The sequence below is a fragment of the Arvicola amphibius genome, chromosome 1 (genome assembly GCF_903992535.2).
Source record: "Arvicola amphibius chromosome 1, mArvAmp1.2, whole genome shotgun sequence".
NCBI lineage: Eukaryota > Metazoa > Chordata > Mammalia > Rodentia > Cricetidae > Arvicola > Arvicola amphibius.
In genome coordinates this window covers 91,058,675-91,073,062 of record NC_052047.1, presented here as the reverse complement: position 1 = coordinate 91,073,062, position 14,388 = coordinate 91,058,675, and the positions used below count along the sequence as shown (strand labels likewise).

Sequence of the window (14,388 nt, the reverse complement as noted above, 5' to 3'; positions counted from 1 at the left end):
GCTTGGAAGAATGCCCACTCATTCAGTAGCTCAATGATGCTCGGTGAAGGGGCTGCAGCTCGACTGACATGAGCGGAGGTTAGCTGTATGTGCACCTCGGTGATGTGTATGGCTTCACACTGTGGTACTCTGACACTTAGGACTGACCAAGGCTTATCTCCTGTAAGCCATATTGATGGTCGACTCTTGCATTTAAGACTTTCTGATCTAATGGTTTATAACAAGTCTTTATGGATTTTATAAGCTCTTAAAAGAAAACGGAAATTAGACATATCTCAAAAATAGTTTACTTATATTTACAACAAAACAAACACAAGCCTCAATCATGGAATTACAGGGTCACGTTTTAATCCCAGAATTTTACATTGTATCACCACATGTATACAAATGGTGTAAAACAAGTACAGTGCTATTTTTAATACAAAATAAACATCTGTTTTATGGAAAAAACTATACTTTATATCTACACAGACAGCCCATCTTTTCCAAACAATAGTCAAAATTAAAATTAACTCTAAAATCTCCACCACAGGAAGCCGCTTTTAAGCTATTCCAGGAGAATGGACCCACAACACACTACAGAGCTGTTCCAAAGACTGCAGCTGGAATTACTATGTTTTAGAATTGTTTTTTTCCCAATGCATTAAATTGTAGTTTGGGGTCATTTTTCTTATCTCAGCAATGATCTCAGATCACAGATGAGCAAACTAACATTAAAATATTTACAATTAACTTGCTGTTCTAAAAAATAAAAGCTCTTAATAGTTTGCCTCAGTTATTTTAAATTCATTTACGTACATGGAATGTGCTTTTTATTCTCTTAAAAATGCAATTTTTGTGTGACACCCTCATCTGGAAGTTTCCCGTGCTATGCTGCGTGACTCTGACACTTCTATATAACCTCTAGAGAAAATGGCTTCTGGATAGTAAATGCCACTTAGTTCAGCACCGTTCTTTATTGGTCTCTATAAATGTGTCAGTAGCTGCGAGGAGACCCAGACCTAGCCGTACTGAGGAAGCGGAGTGACTATTCTGGGGGAGTACTGGGAACACCCTCTTCCAGCCACTCCTGAGTTTTGAGGAGGACCATTTCAGAATACTGCTGTTGTGATTCCTGGCTGCTATTACCTCTCAAAGTGCTGACTTTAAAAGTTCTTTCTACTAAGAAAACTATCCGTTTGGAACCCAGCTTGTTTTTTTATGTACTAAGTCTCTGGTGTAGAAAAACTGGTATGTGCTGTTACCTAGGGTATGTATATATGTCCTGTCAAACACCACAGGCTGTTTCACTTCTGTGAAATATTTAAAGAAATGGTCCCAACAATGTAACTTCATTTCTAAAGACAGTTCAATTTGTTTTACATAAAAATTTCTTTTAAAAAGAGGCAACTGATTAAAACAACAACATGGCCAGCACCATTATACAAGCAATGTTATTGGGTACTGAAGTCTCACAATGTTCTCTAGGTTGGACCCCCTAAAGCAACCCTGCATTAATAACCCTTCTTCTCCCAAACCTGAGACTTCCCCCTCTGGGAAGCTTTGATCCAGGCTCCAACAATCACTTATTTTGGACAGCTCAAAAGGCAAACCCTTTAATCACTAGGAAACAATGAAGTTCTCGGGGAGCCTGGTTTCTTACACTAGACTTTCCTACCTGATAACTGAGTCTCTGCTACTCCGTGTGTGTTAAGTTCCATGAGAAAGCTTTCCCATTCAGACTTGAGCTCAGTGAGCAGCTACAGCGTTTTAGTTAAAACCATGTGTTGGGAGTCCCCCGGCAAGTATTCTATGAGCCAAGGCGAGGCCTTTTCCTGGGGGACGATTCTTCTTCCTCATCTTCCTCTTCATCATCTGGATAGTCCACTAAGCCAACCAAACTCCCCTATAGAAGAATAAAGAACACGCTTTAACGTATTTAACCTTAAAAAAAAAAACAACCCAAATTAGCATGAAAAACCAGCCTGGTACCAATACAGTACATAAGATATTAGAAGTCATTTTCTAAATAGAATATGTGATGTTAAGAACATTTGAAAAGAAGAGGGGAATTACTTAAATTACAACAGTTTACTGTATACTAACTGCCAGCAGTACCACCCTCGGCTTTTCTGCTGTTTCTTGGTGGTTTTTTTTTTTTCATGAAACTTAAGAATTCACTTTAACAAAGTATCAAAAAGAAAATGACCCCCCCCCCTTTTCAAACAACACCTGGAAAAGATAAAAAGCATGTTAGATATAAAGTCTTTAGTTTTTACATACATTTATTTCATCATACATTTTTTTTTTTTCATTTTACTTTTAAGGAATAATCCACCCCACCCCAGACAGGGTTTCTCTGTGTAAACAGCTCTGACTGTTCTGGAACTCACTCTCTAGATCATGCTGGCCTTGAACTCAGATATCCGCTTGTCTCTGCTTCCCGAATGCTGGGATTAAAGATGTGCGCCACTACTGACTTTTGTAAAAAAGATTTTATTTATTATGTATACAATACAGTGTGCTGCCTCCATGTATGACTGCATGCCAGAAGAGGGTACCAGATCTCATTACAGATGGTTGTGAGCCACCATGTGGTTGCTGGGAATTGAACTCAGGACCTCTGGAAGAAGAGTCAGCGTCCTTAACCTCTGAGCCATCTCTCCAGCCCCCACCACTGACTTTTTTAAAGAATAATTTAAATGGCTGAAGACAGATAACAAAAACAAACAAACAAAAAATGGTTTCGAAAAACTAATGGTTAAAAATAAGAATGAGTACATTTCAGGGTTTGGGCTTTTATAAGTAACAGACTTCTCTCAGAAATCTTATGAAAGGTTTGGGCCCTCTGCAGAAAATTGCAGGTGTTCGCAGGCTTGCATTAATTTTGAACCAATTCTATGGAACTATGCATCCTCTATGGTTAAGGGGTTACTAACATTGTTTAGCTTAAAACCTTTTGTACCTCTCAAAGCTAAACACATCAAATTGACTTGTCCTTCATAAGTGGCTCCAGATGTAAACATAAATACCTGAAAGCACCACTGAAGGAATAAGTGAAACACTAATATTAGTCAGAAGAGGATTGAGCATCTAGAAGCAGTTATCAGTTTATGAACTAAAGAAGGCATTATTTAGAAAATTCCTGCTTAGCTAAATCGTCCATCCTAAGTTTGAATTGGAAAGAGGCATAGGGCTTAAGTGTTAGGACACAATGATTTGCTCCATTTGTGGAGGACAGCTCACAGTGACTAAAGCTCCTGGAGTCTTACAATGTGTCTACTATCTCCTTAATTACCTAAGATGAAAGTAAATGTAAAACATGCAGGTCTACAAAGAAAATGAGAAGAAAAACAGATGGAAGTTGTCAAAGATCTTCTTTAGAAAAGAGAAATCAGAGGCAAGGTAACTGGAAGGAAGAAAGAACTAAATATGTGCAAGTGGATAAAGAAATACAAATGAAACTCTATCCTAAAACCCGGAACAGAGCAAGCACCAAGGAGAGAAGCTGTCAAGACAGACTCGGTCTCTTGAAAGCCAGGAAATCCTCTTTCCTGTTGCCATGAAATTTTAAGAAATATGAATTCCCAAAAGACTGGCACTTATGGTCAAGAGTAAGAGTAAAAACTGGAAAAGTTTAACTCCGCACACCAGAACCCTATAACCCTAAGCCTTCTCTCAGAACACAGAATCTACACTTCCCAGAAGGAACACATGAATTGTGCTGTAAAAAAGAACACCATGGTGAGGCCAACCAGGGTGGCGGTGCGAGCAGGTGGGGCCCAGCACTGAGTGGGAAGGAGCTAAGCTAAGCCATCTCCTCCAACTAAAGCAAATCACTGCTTCACATCCACACAGTAGGAGCCACCTCTCTGCAGTGCACAATTCAGTGTCCCTAGTGTCACAACGCTATACAGCTGTCCCTCCTAATTCTTAACATCTGACCTTCTTCCCCAGCACTGGCCCTAACCCACTAACTGCCATTCCACCTCCAACCCCTGACAGATTTATTCTCAGCAATACACTGTGTGAACTGCTAATCTATGTCAGCACTGTTCTGGTTCCCTTTCTGGCTAATAGCATTGTTGGCTCAATTCATGAACTGGCAGACATTTGTGTTGTTCCACTTTTTTCCATTATAAATAATTCTATGAACAATCAATCACCACTAATTTTAGAGTCAACACATATTCAATGTTTCTTTGAGATAAGATTTCTATGTATTCTATGATGGTCTTGAACCTACAATTTTCCTACCTCAGGCTTCAGAATGCTCGTTACAAACAACTTGTTTCAATTTTCCTGCAGGAATGGAACTGCTTGCTGGGTCATATAGTTAATTAGTTTAGCTTTGGGAGGAAGCATGAATTGGGCCTACCAGGCTGTGTCCCAAAGCTGCTACTTCATGTTACCTCCTTCATCAATGAATATGGATTGCAATTTTTCTGTATCCTAGTCAACATTTGTCCATTAAAGAAAATTATACCCATCCTAGTGGGTGTGAACTGCTCTTACTGTGTTACTTAAAAAACCTTTTGTGTCTAAGCATTTCTGCCTGTGCAGTGTGGAGGAGGAGGAGCAGAGGACAACCTTGGGTGTTCATCTTCACACATTACCTTGTTTAAGTCAGAGACTGTGGCCTGCTGTTGCATATGCCATGCTAGCTGACCTGCAAGCTTCTGGGGGATCTAATGCCTCCTCCCACTGCAGTGGGAATGCCAATAACAAAGGCTCCTCCCACTGCAGTGGAAATGCTGGGATAACAAAGGATCCTCCCACTGCAGTGGGAATGTTGGGATAACAAGGCTCCTCCCACTGCAGTGGGAATGCTGATAACAAGGCTCCTCCCACTGCAGTGGGAATGCTGGGATAACAAAGGCCCCTCCCACTGCAGTTGGGAATGTTGGGATAACAAGGCTCCTCCCACTGCAGTGGGAATGCTGATAACAAGGCACCTCTGTGGCTCCTGGGACTCTGAAGGCCATGCTTTCACAGAGAGTGCTTTACTCACGAGCCAGCTCTTCAGCTCTTTGCCATGCTTTTGTTTTTATTTGAGTAATTATGCCAAACCTTCTCTCACGTGCTTATTTAGATTAATTGTATATTTATTTTCTTTGGAGAAATGTTTGTGTGTGTCCTTTGGGGTTTGATATTACTGGTAAGAGTCTGCGATATGCTCTGGGCTCAACGTGTTACAGGGTTTGAATTCATGTGGTGGCCTATCTTCTTTTACTCAGTACCAGTGTCATTTCTGATCCACACCATCTTTTATTCTTTTGTCATTCATGCTCTGGGTGCTATATATAACAACCTCATGGATATCCATTCCTGTTTTCTGAGAGCTCTGTATTTATGTTTAGGTCATTTAAGTTGTTTTTTTTTTAAAGATTTATTTACTCAATATGTATAGTGTTCTGCCAGAAGAGGGCACCAGATCTCATTATAGATAGCTGTGAGCCACCATGTGGTTGCTAAGAATTGAACTCAGGATCTCTGGAAGAAGAGTCAGTGCTCTTAACCGCTGAGCCATCTCTCCAGCCCTCATTTAAGTTTTATATTAAGTGAGTTAGGAATCCAACATCTCTTGCATGAGGTTATTCAATATGTAATATTTGTTGAAAAGAATTTTCCTAAAAAAATTTGTTTTTGGTATTTTGAGACAGAGTTTCTCTGTTTAACAGCCAGCCCCAGCTGTCCTATAATTTGCTTTGTAAACTAGCTTGACCTCAAATTCACAGAGATCCGCCTGCCTTTGCCTCTCGAGTGCTGGGATTAAAGGCATAAGCTACCACATCTAGTGATTTATTTTTATTTTGTGTTTTACCTGCATGCCTATCTGTGTGAGGTTGTTGGGTACCCTGGAATTTGCATTACAGTCAGTTGTGAGTTGCCATACGGGTGCTAGGAATTGACTCTGAGCTATCTGTCCTGAAAACAATTTTTCTTATTGAATTATCTCACACCTTTTTTGAAACCTGCCATTCTTTCCCCTTTGTAGTGACTCCCATCCTACCCTACTTCTGCCCCAATTCCTGAGAACTTCAGGACTCATGCCTGGCAATCCCCTAAACAGCTTGCACTGCAGAAACAGGGAATCCTAGTCTCTATGGTTTGTTTTCTTGTTTTGAGACAACAGCTTGTCATGTAGATGAGAATTCACTATATAGCACAAACTGGCCTCAATGCTAGAACCCTGTTGCCAGACTCCCAACTGCTGGGATTACAGGCATGTGCGACCATGCCTAATTATTTTTTTTAATAAGAAAGAAAATCTAATAATCACCAGGCACACAAGGAGTAAAAGATCAAAATAAAATACTAACTGTAGAAGAGATGTTTTTTCCCCTGCAACAGACTAACTTATAATCAAGCATAGTTTGAAGCTTGCAAGGACGTTTTATCATATAACAGGGAATTCTACAGTGGTAGTTTTGGTTGTTTCACTAAATACACTAATATCTGACAATCGTGGCTAAATAATAGCAATGATAGCAACAACCTGTCTTGTTCCTGATTAAGTGGGAATATTCCTAATATTTCCTAAGCACAAAACTAACTTCTGGTGTTAGCATGTTAAGAAATTATCATTTGTTTCTATTTTTATTCAATATCTGCATTTTAAAATAAGGTAATAAATGCAAATTTTATTCAGACATATGCACAGATCAGAAATGATGTATGTCAAGTTAACATTGCTGTGGCAATTCTCAGCAATAGGGTTAGTTTTTCATCTTTTTAAATTCTACCTGCAGTCTTTAATTCAAACACTCGGACTTGGAAAGCTTACTAACGTAATATGCAGGGTTTCCCTTCTTATTCTGTAGCAGCCACTAATAGTTTCTCTACCTGGTTTTGCTGTTTTGAGACAGGATTTTGCAATGGTATTCCAGGCTAGGTTCCCCTGAAATCTTAGAGTGCACCTTAGAGAATCTTCTGATTCTGTAAACATTCTTTCCCATATAAATTGGGTGTTTTTCATATTCTATCTTTTAAATTTACTAGTAGCTGATATCTTTGCAGCCTTCAACTGTAGCAGTTTACACTGAAGCTGAAACTAAAAACCTTTAGTGAAGAAAAATCAACTACTATTTAGAAATATGGCCATAATTTGTTAGAAGTTTGAGAACAAATTAAATTTACTTCTGTCTATGCATCAGTTTTTGATGTGAAACTATACCGATAAGAGTTTTTGCTTTCTAAGAATATCACTATTTTTATCTGTTGCTCCAGAAGATATAGAACAAATGTATTTTGGGATATGAGAGCATCAATGAGGTGAAAAGTACATTTGTACCGCCCAATTAATAGCTCTGTTAATCAACCAGAAAGTGCTATCCAATAAAAAAGGAACAGAAAATGTTCTAAAACTCAAGAATATTTAATTTCAGAATATAACAATAAAACCCACAATGTTTCTAGGAAAAAGATAAAAATCACACAAAAGAGCCGAGGAATACGGTCTTTGAACTTCTTTACAGTAGTAAGCTTTGGCTTTGAGAGGCTGTCAATTTGCTTCTCCACTGTATTCTACTGCAATCAAGAAGGCTAGAATAGGGCTGGAGAGATGGCTCAGCGGTTAAGAGCACTGACTGCTCTTCCAGAGGACCGGGGTTCAATTCCCGGCACCCACATGGCAGCTCACAACTGTCTGAAAATGCAGTTCCACAGGATCTGACACCTTCACACCAATGTACATAAAGTTAAATAAACCAAAAAAAAAAAAAAAAAAAGGCTAGAATAACATAACATTTTCATTCCTGCATGGTCTCAATTTTATCTCTCAGGATAGTCTTTGCTGAGGAAACTAACAGATACACTTCATAAAAAATGAAGCATTAAGTCAAGAGAAAGTACAGATACCTGGGTTCTAGAAAAGACACAGTCTAAGAGAGAGAGAAGATCTGGAGGTTTAGGGTAATGGTTGAGGAAGCCTCAAGAAATTATCTGCAGAGAAACCAATTTGGGTGAGAACACCAAGAAGAGGTTTCAATAGAGGTATTTCCAAGGACGATATATGTGGACCTGAGAAGTCTTCAAAGAACTAGCAACAGGCACAAACCCCACTGTAACAAATGGACAGACGGGCGGCATTTACTCTAGAAGAGCTACAGAGAATAAGAGCAAAGGAAAAGCTGGGCAACGGTGGAGCGTGTCTTTATTCCTAGTAGTCGGGGAGGGAGAGGCAGGAAGATTGTTGTGAATTTGAGGCCAGCCTGGTCTATAGAGCCAAGTGCCAGGATAGCCAGGGCTACACAGAGAAACCCTGTTTTAAAAAACGAAAAAGAAAAGAAAACGCTTGGATCTCACCAAAGACATTACTATAAAGTATGAGAGCTTTAGCCAAGAGCTTACCTCACAACAGTGCTGAAGATCTAACACTGAGAAGAGTTTACATGTTTCTGTTAAATACAAACTCAGACTTAAAAGAAAAAAAAATACAAGATGTGTCCTCTTTAGTTCAGTCTTCAATATGGTATTTATTTTTAGATGGTCTCCCTACATATCTCTGCCTGGCTTGGAACTCACTAAGTAGACCAGGCTGGCCTCAAAACCTCAGAATGTACTATGTGCTTCTGCCTTTCTCTAGAGTGCTGGGATTAAGTGAGTTTGCTACCATGCTGGCCATTTTTATTTTTTATTTATTATTTTTTGGAGACAGGGTTTCTTTGTGTATCCCTGGCTATCCTGGAACTCGTTCTGTAGACCAGGCTGGCCTCGAACTCAAAAATCCACCTGCCTTCTGAGTGCTCATTTTTAATTTTAAATGTTTGTGGTCATTTGAGTAACTCAATGGGAGTTGCTCTATTTGGAGGTGTGGCTTTGTTGGAGAAGTGAGCCACTGTGGGAGCAGGCTTTGAGGCTTCCTATGCGGAGGATACCACCCAGTGTCTCAGATGACTCCCTGTTGCCTGCAAGATGTAGGCAGGTATCTCAGCTAACTACTTCAGAACCACATCTGCTTGTATGCCACCATGCTCCCTGTCACAACGATCTCAATCTCTGAAGCCACCTCAATTAAATGTCTTCTTTTATAAGAGTTATCATGGTCATGGTGTCTAAGAGAGTGTTAGTACTCAAATTGACTCTTGTTTATTTTTTACTGTTAACATATCCTAATACTTGTTCATCTACCCCTAGATCAGCAGCTGTCCTGCATTTATACTTCTTAAAGCTAACCACGCCTTTTCTGGGGGGAAAGGATGGTTCCATATAATGAAAGCTGTAAAAGTTAAAAAGCAAGTACACAAATGAAGTTCCAAATATCAACTGTTTATAATATTAAACCAATGAGAAATATGTATTTGTTACAAAAATTATAAAAAGGCTAATACTCTTAACTGAAAAAAATTCAAATTAAGAAAATATGAACCAATTTTAAAAGGCACTATGAACAGACAAAACACAGAAGAGCAAATTTAACCTTACTACTGTTAGTAGATACATAACAGGGGAAAGAGATATTTTAGACACACCCTTATCCAACTGGTGAAGATTCAAAATTTTAACCATGCTGTTAATGTTGCACTGTACCAGGTATACTTTCACATTGCTCATAGGAACAAAATGAATATAGACCTTTGAAGAGGAATTTAACAACGTGTATAAAGACATTCTGTTAATAATTTATCCAACAAAATATTTTAAAGTGTAACAGTAATAGACCAGTGAGGTAATGGAACCAACTTAAACGCCACAATATAGGACTAGTGCTTGGGGAGGGACTGAGACTATGCTCACATATATTATGACTTGTAGATAAATAAAATGACTGAAAAGGTCCTAACAACAGAAGGAAAAAAAATGCTCACCCTAAAATTTCTGTGATATGCAAAGTGAACCTCAAGAGTTTGCAAATAATGTTGGAAGTCAGGTTCTGAGATCAATATAACTTTTTCATTCTTTGAAACTTTTATCTAAATCATCTTCAGTAAACAGAGTAGTTGTGTGTAGTCTTTCTCTCACATACCTTAGTGGCTGTCACCGATGCAGCCAAGTTTGCAGTTTTGGAAGAAGACCCATTAGAACTTGCTGGTGCTGTCTGAGCCACCACAGACTTATTGTTTGTACTGTTTGTTCCATTAGCAGTACTGGGGGGATGGGAGAAAGTAAATTTGAAGCCACCAGAAGACGTCCTTTTGGGAAGGTTTTCCTTGTCTTCACTTTCTTTTGCTAAAGCAAAAATAAAATTGAGCCTTATTAAATACTGCTAAATCACAGAACTTGTCAAAGTGGCAACATAACAAATTTGCCTCTGCTTTCTAAAAGTAAAGGTATGTACATATTCTTGTTGATCAGGATCTTAGGAACCTCAAAGAGCAGAACCAACTTTCTTACAGCAGAAGGTGCACTGCTTTATCTCAGTGTTTACTTGGAACGCTATTAGCAGTGTGTTGTTACTGTCCTCCACTCACTGACTCTGCAGTGCCTGACCCCTTCAAGTCACCAGTTCAAATGCCTCAAGACAACTTTTAAGTATCCTAGTCTCTTACTCCCTAAAAACTCCAAATTCCTTTACTTATTTCTTCTATAGCATAAGTGTCCACTTATTTCTTTAATAGTCAAAGTGTTCAAACCCCTTTCAAGTCTTTAATATTCTCTCAACACATTTCCTAACAGCATGCACCCAACAATGGATGTAATACTTAAGCATGGCTTTTCTGCTTCTCTTGACATTACTGAGGGCAATATCTCTACTGACTGAAGGAAAAAGAATTTGCTAAAAACAAATAAAAATAAAAAGTATTCATTCTAGGATGGGGATATATAGCTTAGTGGTAGAGCACTATCCAAGCACATTCAAGGCCCTGGCTTCAAGTTCTAGCAATTACATAAATAAAAAACAATGTTCTTTAGAACAGCAATAAGCTCTTCGTTCCCCTTGGGTACTTATGAATAGGAAATGAGTCAGACTGGAGAATAGCTGAAAGAAAATATACTAAGTAAACTGAGTAAGTTTTCTAAGAAGAAATGTCACATTCAAAATATGTCCAAGAGATAAATTTTGCCTTTCAACATTTAAATTTCTATTAAACATTCAAAGGTCGGTGATCTTTAGGACATAAAATTAAAGTGATTATGTCTCTTGAAAGACACAAGCAATATCTCAGTTCTATATAAGTAGGAAAATTTACTGCACCCCCCCCCCCACACACACACTCACATGAGGCAGTGTCTAATGTACCTTAGGCTGGTCTCAAACTTGCTTTGTAGCTGAGAATCACCTTCAACTTCTAATCCTCCTGAATGTTGGGGTTAGGAGAGGCTGCCACCATTATCTGGATTTATTTTGGTTTTTTTCTGGAGACAGGGTCTTCCTATGCCTGGCTGAGTTCACAGTGCTTCTACAGCCTCAGTTCAAGAATGCTGGGATTAGGAGTGTGTGCCATCATGCCCAGCTTCCCCTATTACATCTTTAAGCAACTTGAACAACAGTTGAACTTTTAAAGAGCAAAGTTACCTTTTTGAGCTTACTTTGCTCAGGCTGTAAATATCAGAATCTCCTGTCATTGTCTCAGTTACTTAATAACAGCAGCACTCACACAATTTAACCATAATGAAAATCCTCAATGAAATTCATTTTCATAAAGAAAGCCAATACTGCTCTGCTCAGAGAAGTATGAAGAGACAACAAACTGCTAACCAAGGACAGGTGTGGTGACACAGCGATCACAGCATTTGAGAAGCTAAGACTCGGCAACTCTGAGCTCTAGACCAGAAAATAATAGTATAAACTGAAAAAATTTTAAACCCCAAATGAATAGCATCAAAAATAATCTTTCAAGGAAAACATTTTAAATATGAACATCTAAAATAATTTGGAAAATGTGGATAACTTTAAAAGGGTATGATTCAGCATAAAATTCTTGTGCTTGTTTTACATACCGTGGCAAGATTTTCCCAATCAAGTAATATTTATTATTATTATGGCTGTGTGTGTGTGTAGGTGAGTGTGTGTACATGGTGCTAAGGATCAAACTCAAGCTATCTGACTGTTTACTAAGAGAGACAATTCTAAATGAAAATTCAGGATCTTAGTACCTTTTTTAGTCTCCATAAATTTTTCGTAACTATCTGGAAAATCATCTTCGGTCTTAGATTTTTCAATTGGTGTCACAACTGCCTTTCCTTCTTCATCATCGTCTTCATTAAACCACATTTCTTCATCATCTTCCAGAGCTTTTGCATCTCTGCGAAATCGGTTGCTACGCAATATAGATGGTACACTGTAAGAAATATAATACAGATATTGAGCAATGACTACAAGTTCATGGCCAGGTAAGTTTGGGAAGAATAAATAACCAAGATGAACTAATGTACTTTTAAGTTATGATGTATAGTACATCAAAATTATCTCAATCATCATGTAAGATGTAGCCAGAGAACTCTTCAATTGTTTTTGCATGTTGTAAACTAAATTAAGAACTCATCTTGAGTTACTATATATAGTATCTAGTTATCATACAATGGACGGGGCAGGAAGGACGGCTGACCCTCCTATAAGAAGAGGTTATGCTAATGTAAAAACTTTTACATGTTAAAATCTAAACTGTGGACAATTTCATACTTAATTTTGCTTTCTACAAATATTAATATACTTAAACAATACCTGTTCAGTTTTTGATTTTGTCTGTCTTTTTCTTGTTCATATTTTGTCTTCAATCCTTTGAATGTCTGAACATATTCAATCGACTCAAGTGCTTTATAAAAGTTTTCAACTATATGTGCAGTAAGAGATTTGATATCTTCCTGTATAGGCACAAAATTTATATTTACAAAACAATATAATACTTGTTGAGAAAAATTAAAATAAAAATGTTATATGTCCAAAGTTGATCAGAAAAGGTTTTTCAAAATCACCTTCTAAAAACAAATGTCCTAGATTCCTTATACATGAGCCAGGACAGGACTCCACAGAAAACTTGGAACAAGGAGAGGCAATTCACTGGAGCCCTTTAGGGGGCTATAAGGAACATTTGAAAAGCAATGAATTTAGTTTATGTCTTAGTGCTTTATACAGTACTTCACAATTTAAAGAACACTGTCACAATTTCATGTGTAATTCTCACAATCCTATGAAATAAGTTATACCCATTTTACAAAGACAAAATTTAGGTCTTGAGAGTTTAACAGAAAACAAACGTTAAACCCACATGTTCAGTAAATGTTAATGATTTCCTATTTAACTGCTGTCAAAATATCGTAATATCTATGTAGATAAATACTGCTATCAAAATATCTTATTATCACAGTAGATAATAAGCACAGATTTCTTTGATTATATTGAATATACAAATAGGATAAACTACTTAACTGGAACTCTACAATTTCTATTTTGGCAATAAACTTTTGTAAACGGAACAAAGACATGTTAAGGTTGAAGATTCAGTGTATTAAGCTTATCACTTCAAAAAAAATGTAAACTCTACAATGGCTTTGGAAGAGAGGTGTGAACCCATTCATTTTATCAGTGTCTTACCAAAATGCTAAAGGGAAAAGGGCTCTAAGTCCACAGAAAGCTCATGGAAGGCAGCACAACAGACAGCAGCCGAGGCAATCGACTGTGCTGCTTGTCTCCCAACCCTACACTACACTTCTGTCCTCTTCATCTCAAAATCATCCTCCTGGCAAGTGGTCACTCTTAGAAAAACCATTTAGTGAGCCTAACAGTCTTCATATAGGAGCAGCAAGTAACTAGAATCTGACTTGTTATAAGCAAAACCAGAAAATGAGTTTCTAGATGTACAAGAGGTAAACTGGGCAGACCATGGCAATCAGCTTCTCTCTGGTCTGTGTGCACTGTTCTCTCCAGTTGTTCTAGGACACAGCTGCAGCTGCTCAATGTGCTCTGAGCTGTCCGGATGCTTTGACAGACTAACGAGTCATTTCTGCTGCCTCAGCTTCCTTAACTGTAACAAAAGATAGCTGGACTAATTTTAACTTCCCAGTGCTCTCATCCTTAAAATTTTAAAATTCCATCCTACTTATTAAGCATCTTGTATAAAATTCTACTAAGGAAAAAATTAGTTTTGTATCCATTTTTATTATGACTCCTATAATAGAAAACTGCTGTTTCACAGTAGATCACAAGAATGTCTTTCTTGATTAGAATGTCCAACTTGCCACACATGGTCCAAAAACATTTCCTCAAGAAAAATGGAACTGAAAAAAAATGAGCAAATAGAGTTACAAGACTTGACTTTCACTTTTCAGTGTCCCAGTTTTCAACAGTGGTTTGGGGAGTGACTCAGTGGTAGAGCCTACCTATCACAGAGAAGGACCCATACATGATCCCCAAGTGAACCACCCCAGAGGAACTACTGCCACTCAACTATATCCCATGTACAGGTAAGAAGAGAGAGTGAGTGACTTCTTAAAGATTTCAGTTTAATAGAAGCAGATTCAAACACA

At 38.0% G+C, this 14,388-nt stretch overlaps 1 protein-coding gene across 7 annotated transcripts in view; it reads right to left on the bottom strand.

The window, feature by feature from the left end:
• Window positions 1-271: 271 nt before the first annotated feature.
• The window catches only part of Ppp4r3b (protein phosphatase 4 regulatory subunit 3B), a 54,010-nt gene continuing 39,893 nt past the window's right edge, over window positions 272-14,388 (bottom strand). For all 7 annotated transcript variants that reach the window (XM_038322619.1, XM_038322635.1, XM_038322673.1 and 4 more), the window contains 4 exons: window positions 12,587-12,726; window positions 12,019-12,203; window positions 9,947-10,149; window positions 272-1,885 (listed from right to left, as the gene is read on the bottom strand). In XM_038322619.1, the coding sequence (XP_038178547.1) occupies window positions 1,790-1,885; window positions 9,947-10,149; window positions 12,019-12,203; window positions 12,587-12,726 (624 nt within the window). In that variant the 3' untranslated portion in view covers window positions 272-1,789. The remainder of the gene's footprint in view (window positions 1,886-9,946; window positions 10,150-12,018; window positions 12,204-12,586; window positions 12,727-14,388) is intronic.